This window comes from Haliaeetus albicilla, chromosome 19 (assembly GCF_947461875.1).
Source record: "Haliaeetus albicilla chromosome 19, bHalAlb1.1, whole genome shotgun sequence".
Lineage (NCBI taxonomy): Eukaryota > Metazoa > Chordata > Aves > Accipitriformes > Accipitridae > Haliaeetus > Haliaeetus albicilla.
This window is the reverse complement of record NC_091501.1, coordinates 11,502,064-11,523,399: the sequence shown is the minus strand read 5'-3', so window position 1 is coordinate 11,523,399 and position 21,336 is coordinate 11,502,064. Positions and strand designations below refer to the sequence as shown.

Here is a 21,336-nt window from a genome sequence, read left to right as displayed (position 1 = left end):
TACTAAAATGCATATTAACTTGTTTTATTGAGGCACAACAAGGCATTGTGAATAGCCCATACTTGAGGCAATCAATAGTGTAGTAAGCTGGACATTAATACAGTTTAGGGTAAGTGCAAACAATATACATTCACAGCTTTACTAGCAAGGCTACATCACAACTGATAAAGTGCCAAATTAGTGCTGATTCAGTACCCCAACTCCATGATTTCACCTTGCACAACAGGACCATCATTTCCCCCAATAATGGAACCATATATCTCTATAAAGTCAGTAGTAAGTGCAAAGCTAGTCCCACCCCCCTCCACCAAGGTGTTTGGAGCAGATCTTTTGTAAACATCGCACTGGATTTTAGTCCTGATAAAGGAGGTATCCCGAAAAGGTGGAGTATTTCCAGCTACTTCCATAGATGGCTCCCCGATGCAGACGCAACCAGATCTGATCTCCCTGGAACAGCTGCAGGACTGCATGATTACTAGCTGTTTCATGATCAGGAGCCCCATCATTTGCATAGGCTGACACTAGGACCTCTTCATTCTTCATGAGATTCACATACAGGGGAACATTTACAGCTAGTTTCAGCATGTGGAAGATGAAGACATATGTACCATTCACTGGACAGTTGAACCTACCAAGCTGGATATCAAAAGTTTCTCCAAGGTTGTTCAGCAACAGATCAAACACAATTGGCTGGTCTAGAGTTCCAGGGGCCAAGTTAGATGTTCTAGCGGCAGAGAAGGCAACTCTCATCTGCTGTGGGAGGGGGTAGACATGCACTGGTAGTATGGTAGCAGCTTGGCTCGTCACTGGCATATCAACAGGGGTGATGCTGCGGGAGTCTCCCTGCCCAGAGTCTCCGCTGTTAAAGGTTTCATTGTCTCGTTCTGGACTGCTCACCTGAGAGGAATCACTCCACCCTGCTGTTAAAGATCATTAGCAATGATAAGTAAGTATAACAGAAGGATAAGATTATGCCTGCAGGCATAATCTTAAGCAGCAAGTGTATGGGCTTTGCAAAAAGATTTGTCTTTCAGCTACAGCAAGTTGTCAAAAGACCCCAGTGAGAACAGAATTTTAAAGCTGGCTTACATTCATCACACTTGCATTCAGCAAGGTGGGCCATAATTTAACTATGAACAATTACTTTTCATACTTTTAAGTAGGAGAGTAGTAGCTTGTAATAGTTTTAGCTTTAGTATTTGCCACATACATGTAACAGCGTAAAAAAGCATATGCTAACTTCCAAGTGGAGATAAAAATCTAATTTCTGAAAAAATTGACAAAATTACCAAAAGCCAAGTAGTCATTTAGTCACCTTCAAGATCTGAATTTGCACTTCAAGTTACCTCAATACTGTTCTTCTAGAGTTGCATCCTTAGTAGGTCATATCAACTTATGAGGCTAGAATATTTTAAACCTGAAGAACTAGAATTGCTTTTAAATGTTCTGCACCCCACTCCCCAAAATGAAGCTTTTATCAAGTATCCAAGTTAAAAGGGTCTAGAAAACATTAATAGATCCAAGAAATTTAAAGCAGTTGCACTCAAGTTGCAAACCATTGTTATTTCCACTGGAAAGGAACACCCTGAGATATTCAATAAACTAAGTAAAGTTGCTATGATGTCTTAATGCTAATGATTACATCTCAACTGTTAACTCGCCACAATCTCACATTTCTTTTAAGTCTATTCTGAAGTATATTCTGAGTCCTCCCTCAGACAGAGAGGGCCTGCTTTATCCTAAAAGTTCCCATGATGTGCCATTATTTCACTTTATTCTTCAAAGTAGCCATCTACAGTTACTAATCATCTCACTTTTCACCTATAGCACTGTAAGTCCAGCTTTTTCCAGCACATACAGTAGGATTAAATCATCTTGTTCACAACTTTTCAAAATACATGCTATTCATGCTTAGATTCCAACAGCTAGTCTTATGTATTTCTTTAGGTTTTGTACTCCAGCATGGAAGTACAGAGTAAAGCTGTATTCCCAAACAACTCTTTCTATGAGAAATAGTTTATCATACAAAGTTTCTGGAATCTGATAGCTTACCCAGAATTGGGGGAGACCACGCAATTAAGGGGAGAAGCCAAATGCAACATTGGAACCACACTGTGTGTGTTTTCCTAGTCAGTTTATTTGTGAAGAAAGTTCAGTAAGGTACCATTGGGTCAGAACTTTGACATGTTAAGACATCAAATTGAGAACAGTGAAATTAAATCTGCTGCTACACAATGCTGTCTAAGAACAGTACTTAAGCTTCCATCTAGCTGGGTTAATTTATACCAGGCTTGATCTGTTTAATCAGTGATAGTACACTGTTTTTCTCACTATTCACAATAACACTCCACTTCATCTGCTACAGCCAAGCCCATATATGTGCCACTGGGAACCTGATGTTAGCCTTACCTCTTGAATTTGCTCGAGGACCACTAGTTATCCCACCTCGTTTATAGCACTGCTGGTAATTAACATCCTAAAAAGAGAACAGAAGTATTAGGAAGATGGCTATAAGAAAATCTGAAAACAAGTGGGGCTAACAAATAGTATTTTTTCATTGCACAATTCAAGCTCTAGAATAGACAATGAAGTTCAGAATTAGGATATAGATAAACAGCCTTATTTAAGGAAAATTTACAATAGCTTGTATGAAATTAAAGAGCTATTTCAATGCTAGTTCTAGCAAGTTAGCTTCTGAACTATACACTCCATTCAGTACGTTGAGCAATACCTTAAATCTCAGTTCTGTTACAAGTCCACAAGTCTGTACAGAAGAATGTATTTCATTTCAAAGCTGAAGACCCTCATCCCAGCAGGAACCTTTGCTTTCTTACACACTGGGTTTTGGTTTATTTTTTTTTTGCTAACCGCATCCTCAGTCAGTCCATTTAGGAGTTAATTATTTTATACTAGAGAGGCATTGAGTACCAACTTTAAAATCCATAGTAAAATAGACTCATTATACCACACCTTATTTGCCATCTGTTTGCATTTCAGAGATTCCCTTCAGACTAAAATCAACCTGTCATACAGAGATGTTATCTGTCTGAACTGACTTCCTATTTCAACCTGCTGTCTACTGTTCCAAAAAAGTTCTCTCTAGGAAACAAAACTAGCCTCTAGCTTGTAAGAAATAGTTCACCTGTTAAGATAATGAAAAGCTACAGTAGTAGACTTGGCTCCTGTACAGTGCTCAAAAGACTACTGGAAATAAAAGTCAATACTTACCCTCTGAGAATATGGCATTCCAGCATAATCTCTACCAGGGAACTGCAGCTGGCCATAGTTGCCATTAGTTATTGAAGGTGAGCCTCTGTAAGCATCAAAACCTGTTCAAATAAAGTTCATTATTCAATATCATTCATTGTTTGGTTTACAGTACAAGTCCAGAATACAAGTAGAGCTCCCTTTTGGCACTTATCACATGTATTAAGTTACACAATTCCACATCTATTCTTTAACTCAGAATTTGGAGCAGAGTCTCACTACTCCTATAAAGAATGCATTTCATTAGCTACTCAGAACTACTCACTATGGATGTATCAAAACTACATGTTTAAAACTATTAACATCAGACCTTAACAATTGCCTGTTTGATACTAATGGGACTTCACAGAACAGCTGAAAAACTTCCTGGTTCCAGAGACAGGATTTAACATAGAATTAATAAATACTGTCTTTTGCTATTACAAATGCTTAGCTATTACTGTTACACATTTAGATATTACTATAATATTTAGCCTCTTTAGCTATTAGATTAACTACCAAAGAGGAGCTGCAAGCAATTTAGTACCAGACACTACCAAACCCTTAACTGCTGTTAAGTTAGAACTATATAATTCACTGTCTGGTACATGTTCCTACAAGGCATTGAGCCATCTCAGCCCAATAACTGAAACAACTATCACAGACTAAGTGCCCTTCCACTTCAGAATGGAATAGACCACAGTTTCCAACAACCTTAAGTTGGTATCTGCTTAAAGTCAGCTGAAACTTTCTATAGTTCTTCAGCTAGCAGCAGGATAGCAACTGATCTGCAGAGACCAAACAATCCCCCTTTTAGAACTCTTCAGTTTGTTAATCCAGAAGGGCTCTCCTACCAGGAAGTCCATCCCCATCTCTGCTGGTAATACTAAAGCCAGCAGTGCTAAGCAAAGAGTATCTTGTTTTGGGCAAATACTGCAAGTGGCATCTGAAGAGAAAATACCTGCCCAGAACATTAGCAAGACAGACGCCAAGAGAAATAAAGGGGGTAAAAAGTTCAGAATGGTAAATGAAATAGCAAGCAGAAGAGTCTATACAATTAAATAATTTAATAACCTATTTGTGTAAGTTTCTACTTTCACAATTCAAAAGGCTACAAAATTGCTCTGTCAGTTCACCTGATACCCAAAGTACAAGGACTACAAATAAAAGTCAGAATGAACTTGTTTAAATTCTACAGAGGACCCCCATTCTCTGCACGTTGCTCTTAAAGTCCTGTTTTAAGAAGTTTCACATATAGAACCTAAGTTTAATACCATGTTGTGTTAAGTCATGTTCTAGTGTTACTACATTAGACTTGTTTTTTTAAGGCGGTAGTAAATACAGACATACCTTTGTATCCGCCAGGGGAACGATATGAATTAGCCAGTGACCTTCCACCTCTAGCAGATCCTCTGACAGACCCACGACTGTTAAGGTAAGGCTGAGGCGGTCTGGGAATAACATTAGTCTGTGCTGGATAAAAGGCAAGGCTACCATTGCTAACAGGAACAGCTCCATCAGGTTGATAATTCACTGCTTAAAACAGAAGGCACAGATGAATTCAAAGCTTTTATAAGTGTAATAAGTTACCACACCTAGAAGCAAGGGCAGCATTAGGAAGTTCGGAGGCTGATTAAGCTGCTCCAAATATCCTGTTCTTCTGCCCCTTCATTACTTCAAGCGGAGATCCTCCCCTTTGTTCTGCAGAGTGTAATGCTTGTTAAAGTACACTGTAGACAGCCCAGGCTGTCAGTGTAAGCCTCTAATGCATTCAACAAGATTCAGTTGCATAGGTCAGAACAAGCTTGCTAGCAGCATCATGAAAATAACCAAGCCAGAATAAAAATCAAGTAACACCCAACTAAGAATTTTCACTTAGAACCAACACTGTTCTACTAGCTAGACCTCAGTGGTCTATCTGATAAACTAAGTCACCTCAGTGTTGACAACCTTCAAAATGAGACAAACTCAGTCTTATCTAGATAGCAATAAGACAACTGTGGAAAGCTAGATCTTTGGGTTCAGTCTCTTCAACAGACATTCCTACTACATTTTATTAGGCAGTTCAACCCCAAGCAACAGGTATTCAAGAATGCTTTTCACTCACAGGGGGGCTGAATGGTTAGCTTTAAATACAGACCTTGCAACCATGAATATGCTTCCACAGGACCATGCTTTGTATCCATACAAAAAGCTTAAAACTGATCCAGAGTGACAGTCTAAACCCCTTTCTGAAGTCTGTGCAGGGCCACTGCACAAAATTAATCAAAAAATCATGATGTTCCATCAGAAAACTGTATAGAAGACCGATCACCTGTAGTCTCAGTGATGAGGAGCATTCAGGCTAAACATGCTTGCCTGACAGCTATACTTATGTTGTTGTTTGGAGATTTTAATCTTCATATGTCTCACTGACTCCACAGAGTATCAGTTTATTTATAGTGTAATTCCTAGGAAGATTCCTCTGGCAGAAAAACAGTAGTTTTAAATGACCTTGAGTCACTTGATTAGATAGTCTTATAAATCCAGATCCCTAGTTGTCAGCTTCCTTTCATCCTGGAACCGGTTTCAGGCATATTTAGGGCCTAGTTTCATTTCATATTTAGTGTCAGCTACATAAATTCACCTGGTACAGAATCTGAATGTCAAGCAGGTCAATTTTGTGTTGAATAAGGCAGCTCAAGACCCCACTTAGAGATTTAGTATTCCTCAGGTCAAACTGAAAACATATCCCAACTTTCTTATTTAGCATTCAGCAACCCCCAGCACTAGTGCTTACTACCAGAGACCAAATTAATGGTTCCAAATAAGAGTATTTCATCATTGCTTCAATTCCAAGGAAACAATTGTTTGACCAGCAAGTATCACTGCATACTTGAGTTTCCCACCTACTGGGAAATTCAGGCAGGTGACACTGTCCATGTCCATGCAACTAGTATAGAAACTAGTTTGAAGCAGCCTTTCATCCTGCTAGCAGTTTTGAAATTGTTTACATACCATACCATCAACTAGATTAGGGCTGATTAGCACCTGTTAACATTAGGGCTACAATAACAGTGTTTATGTATTTCACCGAACTCACAGCACATGGTAATGAATTAAAATACTACCATAAGCTGAAGATCTTTAAAGACTACTTGAAATAGAGATAGAAGTACAGTTCTCACCCGAAGACAGAGATTCTTGTGAAAGAGAGGTTTGTTCTGCAACATGAGAAGATTGCAACTGGCATTGAGGAGGAGTCTGTGTACTTGCTGTAGAGAAACTCTGGTTATATCCTGCCGAATATGAAGAATCCTCTTTAGTTTCCTGGTCTTTACGTGGAGGCAGTGGTGCATTCACTTTAAATACCTACAACATATTTCAAGACAAGTGCTTAACACTACCAACTTAAGTCTCTGCCTAATGCCACCACCCTGCTATGCCATGGTTTAAATCCATACACCTACACCAGTTTCTAGAACACCAACTGTTTCTTAGAGGTAATCAAAAGCACTGTACTTCAACCCATCCTTTTCCCTCTCAGTAAGCTTACAGAACTTACTCCTGTTTGTGTAGCTACTACCCAAGAAACATAGCTTGATTGACCATAGCTACCATATTTGATCAACAGAACAGATACCATACAATAAGCTATTTTCCTTCTATGGGAAATCCACTGTTAAATTCACTGACTACCTGTCCTACAGCTTTTGACCTGAAGCTGAGACAGCCTATACTGAGATATTTACACATGGGAAGAATTTGGGTCTTGGAACCTGATGCAACACTACTATCCATTCAAATACCATATTAGGCAGCCTTCACCTCTTTGGTAAATTGAACCTCAACTTTCCTACCTGTTTTAAGTTACCTCAGTAAACATGTAGCCTAAGTAAATCTTGTAATTCAAATTTTAACGTTATAGCCTCAGTACTAGAGTGGCATGCAGATAATACTGTTAGTTAAATCTAATCAACCAGAGTTCAGTCAGTGACTGTACTGCTTTATAGCCAATAACCCAAAATTACCAGAATTGATGCTGTCAAGATCAAATAGGAAAGAAGTCTATTTCGAGTAAAAGGAACTAAATTTCACATAAAGAGCTGTCAGCAGTACTGCTAGTGAGTCTAGAGGTGTATCTAACCATTTTCTAAGACTATAAACTGTCTGAAGGCAGACCAGGGCAAAACTACAGCTAGATGCAAGGAACAGCTTCACAGCTTGACAATTCTTGTCATTTGCAGAAGCCTCTATAATTAAAATAGGAAATGAACACTTCTTCCAGGGTCAAGAAACCAAATACTGCCTCTAAGAGGGAGCCAGCACAGAAACCCCTCATGATACTGAAGTGTTGAATATACATTTTGAACCATTATAAAACACAAATTCTGGGTTTGGTTTTTTGGGGGTTTTTTTGTTTGTTTGGTTTTGTTTTTTTACTTTACCAGATGAAGTGATCAAAGTAATCCTCTAAAAAATTTGAGGATGCTGTGCAGTCAGGCTGTCAACACCCACATCCTGGAGTTATTTGTAGCAGGTGGTCTACCTTTTCCTACAGTGAGGGCTACAAGTGGAATTCTAATAAAGGACTAGGGCTACAGGTAGGATCTGCCTTTAAGCTTCCATAAGCACAATGGCAGCAATAGGATGTTCAGACATCTGAGGACATGTAATCAGATGCTTCCATTACTGTCACTGTACTACCACTATTTGGCAAGGAACCATCTGACTCCTGGCTACCTACTGAAATCCAATGGCTGTGTTTTCCTGGCAGCAATGGGAATCTAAGCAATGTAGGGAAGAAGAAAACCCTGCACTGCAAAGTTAAAGACTGCTACCACTATAAGAGGAACTAACATCCTAGCAATTTAGTGACAGATGTTTGCCAATTTGACCCAAAAATCTCAAGAGAAATCTTGAACATTTAACATCTCTGAAAACACCACAGCATTAATTCAAGTGAACTTTCAGTAGTACCATTATGATCAAAAGCACTCTGAACACAGACACTAGGTTCATCAGAATGACAGACCAAGACTCCATATTATATCATGACAGATGCTTATCTTACAGACTGGGTCCCCAGACTCTCAATTCCTTGATCGTAGCATGCTACTATTTCTCCACTGTCATGAAAAATCACCACCTAGCCACTTAGCATAATTTAAATAGATCCAGCTTAGAAAGAATCACCTCCCTACCACCACTAACTTTATAATCTAAATCAAAATTCTGTAACTCTGCAGAAGGTTCTACTTGAACATCTTCTACAAATACAGAAAACCAAGGAGAAAAAGTCACAGTAGTGATTTACTGCAGACCACACCAGGATGTCATAGTTGTTTTACTCATTAATTCCTGTGCTTTGAAAGGCTATTAGCTACCTTCTTCCACCAAATCCTACTACATATGTCTCAATACTACAAGATGCAGATTGTCCAGCAAGTTCTGGAACTGCACTGGTACATTTGTTGAGATGGAGAATGCCTTTGGAGAATCTCAGTGACATCTTCCTAAGCTTGCTTTTGAGCAAGAAAGTTAAATTAAGGTTTTAGCATCTGCTGAAGAAGGTATCAGAGAACTAAATAAGACCAAGTACAGGGAAAGGAACATTTAACAACTAAATGGAGACCCTTTCTCTGAGTCCCTCTAGGCTTGCACTGCAGATTACCACACAGTAGCAGTGCTCACTAATGTTCTCCAACATTAGTAATGATGTATGGCCTGAAAAAATAGTATCTATCTGCAAGAAACACCGCTCAGTCTGTGTGGACTATTACCTAGACATCTATTTTGACTACTTGTTAGCAAGATAGGATAATGAGCTACACCAGTCTTTATCAAGGACATATTTTCCATGATTCCAGTGGAATGAGTTTTACCCAACTAAAGCAAACAGTTTAAAAAGCAGCAAGACAGGTTCAGGCCTCAGGAAGCTTTTAGTCCTAACAACTATATACTTCAGGATTCCCTCTCTCCTCTGCAGTCGTCATTATTTGAGACCTATGCATAAAAACAGTTTAAGTACAGCCAACTTTGCCTTGGGGCAAAGCTATAAATCTGTTTATTTCAGGTCTGACTTCTCCCTCTTAGTTCCTTGAGGCTACTAAGATATCCCAGTATTAGATTTTGGGACCATACAGAGCAAAACCAGGATCTCTGTTCTTAGATGACCTGGTTTAAGTTCTGAAGGCATTGGAGAAGCAGAGTTCTAATCTAGGTTAACATTAAAACATCAAATGACCTATCAAGTTCTGTACTATATCAAAAGGAGTCAGTTCCCCAGTATCAGGACCAAGTTATTAGCATAATTGTCAATTATTCTTCTGTGGCCTCAAGTTGCATACTTACAGTCTGCATAGCCTGAAAGGGAGCTGCTGTTATTGTGACAGAACTGCTGCTTGCTGGAGGAGACTGAAAGCTTTGCGCTGGTGGTACTGGCGACATGGAGGTGCTTGAAGTAGGCAATGGTGACTGTGGCTCACTTGGGAGGGGAATAGTTGCCTGAGGGAAGAACAAATGTAATGAAAGGTCACTTGATAGTTATCAGGCAGTAACAGAAGCAGTTAATTTGTTCTAAAGCCTAGACTGACAGAAGTCAGCAGTTTCTACAGGATGACATTTGGACATAGTAGAGCTACAAAATAGCTTTTGCTTACAATTTCAAATCTTGCTGTGCATCCTCAGCAAACAGTACTTCTATTGCAGTCTCTGCTGATTAAGTGAAATGTGCCTATGAGCTACTATACATACCACTCATTGTAATAATTTGACAATAAAGAGACATTAGGTATTTTTTCCTACCACTAAGGAAACATAGAATGCCTTCTGTTCCATTTATTGCAAGATGATTCTTTAGCTGATATTAAAAGGGACTTCTTTTTCCAAAGGAACTTAAAGTTTAGGGGATTTTATTTTTTCCCCTCCCAATCAATTATGTTTCAGATTAGAAACAATGCTGAGTTGTCCAGACAAAGTATTAACCAGCACTAGGTCTCATCTGTGCAGATGGCAAAATGAAGTGTTGATTTAGAACACCAATATTTATAGGCATCAGAAGTAAAAAAGGAATGTAAGGCTCTAGACACATTTCAGCAACCAATTTACCTTACCTGTATTGTGATAGCTTACCTGGGCAATTTCAATCTTTTTAGGTATCAGTGGCTCAGAAATACGTGAACTTGTCTGATACAGTGGCTGGGAAGTATATTTCTCAGTCTCTTGAGAAAGTGATGCTGATGCCTAGAAGAAGGCATACATGCACCCGCTATTACAAGAAGTATTGCGGAAAGCACAAAGTTCTGTGCATAAGTTGAAACAAGTAGATTTTGAAAGACCATGACAAACATTAAGTCCAAAGTAAATGTACTAAATCATCTTAACCAAAAGCTTCAAGTAATTAGCTCTAGAGATTCAGACTTAGATTACCCTTCTTACACAACAGGTTGTACAACTAGCCCTGCAAAGTCAGATAATTAAGAACTGTATATTGCTTCAAGCAGTTATTCACAGTGAAGTCTGACACACCTGTCTCACTGAATTAAATGCAAAAGCATGTCTGATGCTAGGCTTCTGGTAAGCTCTGTCAAACAAGAGCCAAACTTTGGTTTGCTTTTGCAAAACTTGCATGTTCTATAGTTAGCTCACACTTGTAATGCTAAGTTTAAGAATTGCTTATACTTAGATACATACCCTAGGGCTAAAGACTACCAGTCCCTTTCTCACAATGTATACCATCCCATGTGCATCAGACAGAACTGGTATGCACTTGCATACCAGGAGAGTGCACTGTCACCATGGAGTGTATTCCCTGGCTGTGCTGGGACCAAACAAAGCTTATCTACTGGTTTCCATGAAAAGCAGGACTGGAAAAGAAAGACACCACACTTCAAGCCTAAGGGACTAGAGATATGCAGGGCACAAGCAACCCTAATTCCAAACAATAAGTTAGCAAAAAACTCAGAACACTCTACTAAATCAGATGTTCTACATTATAGCACAGCACAAGTCTTCTGGATGCATATTAAACAGCAAAGGTATTTAATCCTTGTCAGCACAAAAAGTCTTATGACACTGCAGAAGTGAGAGAAGGTGTCAAGAACCAGGCCAAAACTGCTGATTCAAGAGGCAGCAAGACTAGAATATCCCTGTCAAGGCTGTTATATTCAACTATATAGTATATTAAGGAATAGAGTAAATGCTACATGCACAGTATACTGATAATAGCACGTACATCAGCAAAACACATTTAAAAAGCATGAACATTTCCCCATTATAAGCTACATACACTGTATTAGAGAGTCCAACAGGAAAGAGCCAGCTGTGTTTCTGAACACAGCAATATACTCTGCAAGAAGTCTTTAAGACCACGATCTGCATAAATTGAAACACTATTTTCAGCTCTAAACAATATTTGAATGCTAGTTGAAGATTTAACTGCACATAAACACAGTTAAGAAAGCAAAGTTTGATGTCTTGGCTGAACATCAGAAAGTCAGTTCCCTAGTACTTCTTCAGTCAGTGCTTGAGAGAACACATCTCAGTCTTCAGCTTACATAGAAGTTTGCTATTTCATGACAACTCCATCCCAATTTATGCATCCTCTATATTGTCATTAGAGGGAGTATTCTACACTGTAACCAAAGCAAATATTTATGCTGCTCATATGTTCCCACAAGAATATGCACCACACTTTCTAGCCTGCATTCTTCATCCCACACCCTTCCCATTTCAAGGGGCAGACTGGCCACTTTGCACTCATGCAGTATTAGGAAGACTCTTCCAACCTCCTTTATGTATTCAAGAATGTAGGCTATACTATTGCTGTCACTTGCATTCTGTCCCTGTATGTTGTTCAAGTATAGTTATTCAGGAGAGGCCCCACCACAGCTTTCTGTTAGGGCTAGCTATCACACAGATCTTTGAATGCCAATGAAGTACAGGGTATATTACCTGTTGTGTCTGTGGTGTCACCAAGTCTTCAGTTTCAGAGCCAGAAAGAGTCTGATCAGCAGATGCTAGGGAAGTATTTGAACCATGCAGTGTCATGGATGAAGCAGCAGCCTTGCAAAAAGAGATTTCAAAACCTTATCTCAGTTTTCTCTTAAGTGTTTGGTTTCACTGTGAACATTTCCAAGTAAACCTCAGAATGAGGCAGGAGCTGAAGTGCTTTGAACAGTTAGCTTAACTTTCTTAAGAATTCTCGTTAGTGGCAAGGAAACCTATTTAAAAGCCAAAGTAGCAAGACACACAAGCACAGTAAGTGAATTTAAGGTTCGCTTAACCATGGCTGCCAAAGCTTGAGACACTGTATCTTTGGCATAAGCCAGGATCTCAAAGATGAAGACATGCACTAAGAAAAAAAGCAGCAGGTTCCTCTGCACACAGTTATTAGCTAGGATTTGAACCTATGGGTTAAATATTCAAACTATCTCAGCAAGTCTTCAACATACTTTTTACTTCAAAAAATTTCAAACATTTGTTGCTGCTTTTCAAGCAGAAGAGCATCCAACTCTGTCAGCTTTGGAGTGATCTTTGACTTGTAAGCTACTAAGTTACAGGAAATTTGTTACAAAACTACTAACAACAAGAAGAACAATTAAAAGTACTAAGTCTATCCTAGTGAATAACCTATAAATCATTCCTTGGCTACAGCTCTGCCTCTTCAGGGCATTCCTAAGCAACTTACTTGAAGGGGCTGTTGAAGAAAATCACTCTGACCTGGCAGTTTCTGTTCTTTTGAAGCTGTAAAAAAAAAAAGAATGCACTAAGCAACATTTACTTTTAAATTCAAACACTACATATAGTTTTCAGTCTGCAGTTCTACTTTTTGAAAATATTTGGTGTATGAAGACACATACCGTTTTTAGTGTATGCACTGCAAATATTGAGACTTGCATCAGTAAACTATCCCAACTGAAAACTTCAGGTTTTTTGTGAAAGAGGACAGGTATTTAATGATAAAAATATTTCTACCACAAAAGAGATACCCACTTTCCAGATAAAAAAGCAATTAAGTATTTAATAACTGGGTAATTACGTTTTATAGCCCAAGAGCCACCCAAACAGTTTAAGAAGGCCCATTGTAGAAAGTTCCAGTTTTCTAGGTAGGTAGGTAACTGCTCTTTATCCTGAGCTTATTCACAGCTTTTGTCTATATACACCACATCTAGACAAGTTTGTTACACAGATAAAGCATGTCAATTCTGCAGCTGGGTTCAGATGCACATGCCAGTCAGTGATTATATAAGGATTCAATTTCCAGGCAGATGCACCAACTTAAGCCACCTCCAGCAACAAATAAGCAGTTAAGTGGCTCAGACTGCCTTTTTTTCCATCATTGGTATTCTTTATAATTTGACAAGCTGTCTTCACCAGGCCTACTGATCTACAACCCAAGCGAACCCTGTTAGTGTTTGCAAAATCTTACACACAATTTACACTTATAGTATTACCTACCTACAGGACTACTTGCTGGAGTAACTGAAGGTGGTTGGGATGAACCAATGGCACTTGGTGAAGCTTTATCAAAATCCAGAATGGACTCCTTTTGAAAAAAGATCAGTTGGGAGAAAAAATTAAACTCTAGATACACGTGCAACACTCATTTGACAAGTTGCTGTTAGCTAATTACAGCTAGATTCATTCATTCAGTGCAAACATGCATTGTTAATACCATTTTCCCTAAACCAGTAGGAATTGGAGCTTTGTTCTACAAGAGCAGAGAAAAACATACTTGCATGAAGTTGTAAGTCCCTTGTATCTGAGTCATCAGATCCTGAAGTTTTTCCCTTCTCAATACTGGATCTTTTGGAAGAGTTGAAGTAGAGCAAAATTCTGCAGCTGGCTGATGTACAGGTTTAGGCACCTAATAAGGAGAAAAGATATTAAATCTAATATTGGAAGCAAGACAAGTTGCCTTATCCAATATACTCCCAGAGCAACCTAGAGGCATCAGACACCATGGGCCAAGGAATTCTGTGCTGTTATTGATATTTCCTGAATCAAGCTTTCACTTGGTTAAAAAAAATCAGCTTACTGTTGCCACAACCATTTAAGCCACAGACTCAATTCACTTCAGTTTCTTACAGTCAAATGTACAGAAGACAGCAAGTTGCCTGCATTTAGTGCAAAATTAGGCACCTTCATCTAAGGAAACCCACATATTTAAGTTGAAGGCCCAAACTTAAAAGTCAAAGCTGCATCACTCAAGGTTTAAAACATACTTCCTCCCAGTAGAGCCCATACCAGTAAGTACGTATCTTTTATTAGGATGGCATTTCCAGACATTCTGAAGAAACTGCCCCCAAGAGATACATTGCAAGCAGGTTACTCGGGATTAGACCAAAGTTCTTCCACTAACAAGCCAGCTACTCTCAATGCACCAGCTCCTGCAGAAAGTAGTACATTAAACTTTTCAAAGTTTGGCATGAAAAATACACCTGTGCTCCCACATGGGAGCCTAACTTTGTAGCTAAATAAGGACTTCTGCAGGGCCTTATTACTCCTTGATTGTTTCAAATGGTCCCTTAACAGTTCACCCCAACAGGTTCTCACTTCACTTTAAGAGGGAAACATTTCATCAGAGAACAGCCAAGTCTAAGGTATCAAAAATCATGATAGTAAACTCCTTAAATAGCAGAAGCCCTGTTATTTAGAGTGACAATAATATTACTGTCTAGTCTAACATGTCTTTTGAAAGCAGCTTGAGGAAGAGGTAGGCTTGTTATAAGTATTTTTAAAACATTTTTTAGTGATTCTCTAAAGCTTTGCTGCTCTTATGGTTGTCTGTAAAGCTAGAGGGAAGCAAATCTGAAGACATTAATTGCATTATTTCAACTGGCCCAAATGTTGGGACACAGGAACATGTGAAAGCCTGTACTTTCCTACAGTACAAACATTTGTCTTTCTAGTATGAGGTTACTACTTAAATATACTGTATAGCAGTAGAGTTGAGTATTTGTATGAAGTCACTAGGATACTATATGGCAGAAGAGTATATGTGTCAACATTTAATTGTCACACTAAATTCAAAACAGATTGATGAAATGCTCTTTGTCCAGTTTTAGGACAACAAGCCCCCAAACATTCTTGCATTTCCTCTTCAACAGTTATCTGAAACTAATCACTAGCATTTGGAGGAATTCCAATAGCATGCACAGGGAAGAAGCTTGCAGGGTTTAGTGAGCTTCACAAAGCATAATCCATGTACATGCAGCACATCAGTAACTCTGGAGGACTTCATTTCTAATATCTATGTGGCTCACACAATAGCTACTTGTTGAGTTCCAAGAAGTTATACTTTATTCTAGAGCTAGCATAGTACGAGATGCACTCTTCTATCTTAATTAGACTTTGATGCACAAGCACTACTTTAACTACTGACCATGCAAGTTTATATTGCTGTATAGTTTACAATAATGAACAGGAACTAAAGCTATTAAGGATCTAAGTGCAGGACAAAAGATACAGTTGAATAAAGTTAAGTCTCAGCAAGTTATAGATTAAGTTACTAGGAATCTGAATCTTCCTGTCCACTTCTAGCCCTCACTGACAAGCAGACTTAATCTTAAAACACTTGCTGTCACAGTAAATCCTTTATGGGTCAAACTGATTAATGCTTCTGTTACCCTCTTCCTCCTCACTACAGTTTACTAAGACACAAGTACACTACCAAACTGGTTCTGTATGTTTGTAAACAGATAACAGAAGCTTTTCACCTTTAAAGTAACATAACCAGGTCAAGTCTGGCAGTGTGTGAAGCTACTAAGATTGTCCACTAGCTACGTAAGTTAGACTTGCACATTAAACACAAACAAGTCAAAGCAGCCTCAAGAGCATGGAAGCAGAAGAGATTGCAGTGTTTCACTTGTGGTTGAAAAGATGATACAATCTTCTGTATGCTTTTACAATTTGTTAGTCTTCATCTCCTTCCCCAGCTCACACTCTGTGCACTATGCTGGTATCATTCTTTACTTCAACTAGAAGAGCAAGCATACAGGGTTACATAAACGATATTAGAGCTTTAAGCCAGGATTGAAATATTGAGATTCTCCATTCTGTAGAAGTTATTTTCTAGCTCCTGCATATATTAAAATACACCAGCCAGAAGTAGCTATAGTGAAGTTACCTCATACTGATTTGCTGTTTTCCTGGTACTTAGGTGTTCAAAACTAGAATATTCAAGTGCAACAGAGAGCATACACAAAAAAAGTATCAGGAAGTGAGAGGATTTTCAGTTTTATGCCTTTATAAAAAGATGTTTTGAAAAAAAGAGCAGGTACTTGACATCCTTAAGATGGTTTTAAGCCAAGTTTTCTTTCTAGCCCACAGCTAGATACTTTTTCTGGAAGTCATTACAAGCTGGTAGCAGGTTCTGAGTTTAGTAACCTGTTAGTCCAGCTCCCATCAAAACTTATACATGCTGAGATCACTTCACATTGGTGGTTCAAGCAACATTCAGGTTAGAGTTTTACACAGCACTGATAACTTTAGGGTCTAATTTGTCATAACAATGTTTCTGAAACCTAACTTCAACACTACATATACATTCAGCAAAAACTGTTTTGACATATCTCCAGAGAACTGACTAAAAATGGAGTTGAAATACCTAGAATTTGTTTTAGGACCTGTTAAACCATTGCAAGTAAACCAGCATAAAGGCACACTGACCACTTTGGAATTTTACTAGTCACAGTGCCAATACACCAGGTACTCCTGTTAAAGCTTGAATTGTTTTAGAGACTGAAGGTCTACTTACACATAACACTAATCTTACATACTTTCAACCACCTCATATACTAGTAAAACTCCATTCTACAATACAGGACCTCAATTTCTCTTCAGGTTTGTTAGCTGTGGAGTAATGAGCTGGAATGGTGATACCTAAACTGTAATCACAACAGTGATCACCAGCTGTGCCATGTAGATACACAATTAACATTCACTTTCTACTCAGAGCAGCATTCACAGCATGTATGAATTAAATGGCACTGGATGAAAGCACAAGCCAGACTGGTTTGCTTTCACATAGCAGGCCACAAATTCAGCTCTAACCAAGTTTGCTGGTCCACACATTGCACAAGCATTTAAATAGAATAACAGTTTAACAGGCCTGCACATCAGCTCACTCTGCTGTCTCAGGCTCAACTTCCTCAGTATTGTATCTTATGATACCTTAAGTTAAATAAGCATATTTTAAGATCTCAAAACCTAGCAGTTTATTAAAAGATCTCAGAGCTCTAACAGTTATTTCAGGGAGTAAACAAAGGTTAATTTCAGCTCCAGAAAGCAGCAGCAGTGACATAGGCCTTTTATCTACCATGCCTAGATCCCACACAAGGTCATTTATAGATTCTCCCTGGGAGTGAAATGGATCCAGCTATAGCACTGCACTGACTCTCCTTTCTTCACATAAGCAAAGGCAAGAGAAATTTCATTATCCAAAAAGTTTAATATGATTAATTGTTCTTTACATGCACCTTAAAAGTCAAAGATATCTTTTAAAAAAATGATTACAGAAACTAGCTAGGTTGACAGCACACTATTTTCTACTCATTCAATATACTTTTGATATTAGCATTTGTCAATAGATACTAAGTAAAAATAAGCCAGCTGATGTTTCACCATGGTCTACGTAAATCAAAGTTTGAATACTTTAAAAACATGCTTTGTTTACTTAATTCAGCAATCCAGCTTAAGCAACCTCACATTCCAACATTTAATTTTGCTGACATGCACACCTGCACATTACTATGAAAATTCCTAGGCAGTTAGCAAGTTTCTCCAACTGACTGGAGACCCTCCTTTTTCCTTACTGCATCAAAGTTTTGTCCACCACTTAAGCTATCCATCTGTCTGTCCTATATAAAAATAAGAGCCCCATCTCATTAGGAAGCATCTTGTATTTAAGCTTTAAGATAATCTGACACCAGAAATTCCAAGGCATCTTAAAGCACTTGAGACTATTCCAATACTTAGATAGTTTCAGTAATACTACACATAGTTGGGTGCACAACACCTACTTGTGCTCAGAGTTACTTAGTGAGGCAACCAGGTTTTGTACCTGTACCACCACCACCAGTGAACACAAGAGTCTATTCAGCTTGAGTGTAAAGATGAATCAAGCCAAAACACCTTAATCCCATTTTGTAACCCAGTGCTGCATGTTACATACTCTTTTAATTTCGTGTTCAACCTTCTGTTTGCGCTCCCGCCTCTAGGCACAAGAACATCCATTTTTCAGTTATGCCAAGTTTACTGACAAGAGTTAAGCTTAATCATTTGGTATGAGTAATATGGAATGGATTGATTTCTGCTTTTTTGCAGAAACAAGATAGTAGTGCTGACATTGTGTATAAGATAATTGCTCAATTCCCCATATTTTCTTCCTGAAGTCTAACTCTAGATTAAACACTGCTCTTAATGACATAAGATGGTAGACAAAGCAGAATTCAGTTATTTATTTTTAGAGTTATCAGAATTGTTGCTACCCAAGCACAGGTGAGAAAGAAGGTATGTAACCAGAGGCTAGCAGCCTGCTCAGCTGTAAGCCCTGCAATAGCTTTCATTTTACATTTCTAAAACAAACTATGCTATTGTTAGACTCTCCAGGATAGCAGTATGGTTTATGCATTCATCTGGAAATACATATTTAAGCCCCTGTACAGTTGGTATTGCTTGATCTAGATATTAGATCTCTCTTGAATCAGCAGCTATTTTAATCAAAAGCCTAAAAAATTACTGAAGTGCTATTTGCATGCAGCCACAGACAAAGTATTTGATCCCTGGATGACTCATACCTGCTTTGTACTGATAACAGTGGACAGAGCCAATAGCTAGGGATGAACTAAGTTAATTCTTCTGTCTTATGCATAAAGCAGTTATTCCAGGCTCAAACACAGCAATACTGTGTTGATGTAAAAAGCAAAGCAGACCATCTTGCTATTCAAATATAAAGTTTAACTGCCAGAATAATTTCCCCCAAGAAAGAATGAAATAGGAATCTAAATATAGGCCTACAAAATGCACCTTATAAAGCCTCTGCTAATAGGTAGCTTTAGTCCAATATACTAGTGTCAAAAGCTTATGACAGGTAATACTACATATGCCAACTCACTTCTTTGGGTTCCATATCAAACTTCTTTGGCCCCATCTGCTCCTTTGGCCCAACACTTGCAGCTCCCCAGGACTTCGGAGGGTTCTGTAACTGCTGTGATGATACTTGCTGCTGCCTGTCAGCTTTTTCCCAAGCCTCTCGAGTCTCCTGCTTCTTTTGTTCTGGCTCCTCCCTAACATGTGCAGCCCAAGCCTTCACAGGCTCCTGCTTCTTTTGCTCTGGCTCTTCCCTAACAGGCATTTCCCATGATTTCACAGGCTCTGGCTTCTTTTGTTCTGGTTGCTCCCTAGCTTGGGTTACCCAAGGCTTTGGAGATTCCTGCTTTTGTTCTGGTTCTTCCTTAACTTTAGTTACCCAAGATTTTTGGGACTCCTGCTTTTTCTGTTCCTGCTCTTCCCTAACTTTTGCTATCCATGGCTTAGGTGATTCCTGTTTCTTCTGGTCCTGTTCTTCCCTAACCTTTGCTACCCAAGGTTTGGGGGACTCCTGCTCCTCTCGGACACGTGCTACCCAGGCCTTTGGAGCTTCTTGCTTCTTCTGTTCTTCCTCCTCAGCACGGGTCTCCCAGGGCTTTGTAGACTCACGCTTCTGTTCCTCCTCTTTAACATGAGCTTCCCAAGGCTTTGGAGAATCTGATCTTTTTGGTTCTTGCTGCCTAACACGAGCTTCCCAAGGCTTTAAGGTCTCTTGTTTCTGCTTCTGTTCCTGCTCTTCAATATCAACAAGCATTTCCCAAGACTTTGGAGGTTCTTGCCTTCTAGCACATTCAGCTTCCCAAGATTTGGGCTCTTCTGGCTTCTTCTTGACAGAGTATTCTGCTTCAGGCAAATAACGCCTGTTGAGAAACTATATAGACCAGAGAAACTTAATGGCTCCCAAGAAAACATTTTGCTACTACAGTTCAGGTCAGTTAAGTTAAGTCACCCAGATACTGAAAATTTCTGACTAAAAGCAGAACCTAGACAGTTTAAGCACTAGCCATAGAAACTATGTGGACAGCCGTGGCTTTACCCTACAACACTGCAGACTAGCTTTGCTTGGCATGCCACACAAGCATGAAAAACAGTCCTGAACAGCACAAGTGAAACATACTTGAGCTGAGTGAATCTATTACCCTTACTCTCAATGTTAACTGATGTTCCTAGGCAGTGACAGTATCAAGTTCAACTGTGATTTTTACAAAGGTAGCTCTCCTCCTAGGCATCTGAAATGCTGTGGCACTATATTAGTAGACATTCTGCTAAGCATAGCAGCACCATTTCACCCAAAATCTTTGACCTAGTAACCACGTATAACCCTCAGATTCTCAGATTTAATACCACTGGACTTCGGCAACTCCAGGCTGTGTTTACTGTCAGTAAGTCTGAGAGCTCAATGAAGATGAGCTCTGAAGTTTTCCTGAGTTACCACTTTGTCATAAACAGGAAGTAAATATGTGAAGTGAAGGACATACAAGGCTCACTAGCTCAGATTTTTTTCTGACAAGTCTCCAGAAAAGCTTTACAGTCAGGTAACAGTGTTACCAGTAGGTTACAAAAACTTGTTCTAGAGTACACCCTCTAGTGGGATACCTGGGAAGCAGGGATTCCAGCATTTTAAGAACCAGTATTTCCACTTACTAAAGGATACCCCTCCCCACCTTTTGAGCCAAGTCTAATGGTTTCTACACTATTGCCAGCTGAAGCTTGAGTACTTAACTCGGGAGTCTGAAGGGCTGTTGAAACAGGTCTACACACCCCTGTGCACACAAGTCTGTCTGGGGATCCCTATCTTTCTGACAAATCAGAGCAAGACCTACATCATTCTCAACCACACCAATATCAAGCCTACTGCAGTAAGCTTAGCTTTTAGAGACAGCTTTAGCAGATGTTTTCTCTATCCCATAGTACACAAAAGATCAGTGTGTTTCCACCCTAAAGGCTGATGCTTTGGTTTATTCAGGGAAGTGCCAGAGCCTTAAAAGTACTATACTGCTTCATGTAATCCTGCCC

At 39.1% G+C, this 21,336-nt stretch overlaps 1 protein-coding gene across 5 annotated transcripts in view; it reads right to left on the bottom strand.

Moving 5' to 3' along the window:
- CAPRIN2 (caprin family member 2) overlaps nucleotides 1-21,336 on the bottom strand; it is a 35,868-nt gene continuing 14,532 nt past the window's right edge. For 3 of the 5 annotated variants that reach the window (XM_069807617.1, XM_069807618.1, XM_069807615.1), the window contains 12 exons: nucleotides 19,346-20,191; nucleotides 13,964-14,095; nucleotides 13,687-13,774; nucleotides 12,917-12,972; nucleotides 12,181-12,291; nucleotides 10,360-10,470; nucleotides 9,580-9,732; nucleotides 6,414-6,597; nucleotides 4,597-4,782; nucleotides 3,229-3,329; nucleotides 2,410-2,476; nucleotides 1-920 (listed from right to left, as the gene is read on the bottom strand). In XM_069807617.1, coding sequence (XP_069663718.1) covers nucleotides 352-920; nucleotides 2,410-2,476; nucleotides 3,229-3,329; nucleotides 4,597-4,782; nucleotides 6,414-6,597; nucleotides 9,580-9,732; nucleotides 10,360-10,470; nucleotides 12,181-12,291; nucleotides 12,917-12,972; nucleotides 13,687-13,774; nucleotides 13,964-14,095; nucleotides 19,346-20,191 — 2,604 coding nt within the window. In that variant the 3' untranslated portion in view covers nucleotides 1-351. The remainder of the gene's footprint in view (nucleotides 921-2,409; nucleotides 2,477-3,228; nucleotides 3,330-4,596; nucleotides 4,783-6,413; nucleotides 6,598-9,579; nucleotides 9,733-10,359; nucleotides 10,471-12,180; nucleotides 12,292-12,916; nucleotides 12,973-13,686; nucleotides 13,775-13,963; nucleotides 14,096-19,345; nucleotides 20,192-21,336) is intronic. The other 2 variants (XM_069807616.1, XM_069807619.1) reach the window with 2 other exon arrangements.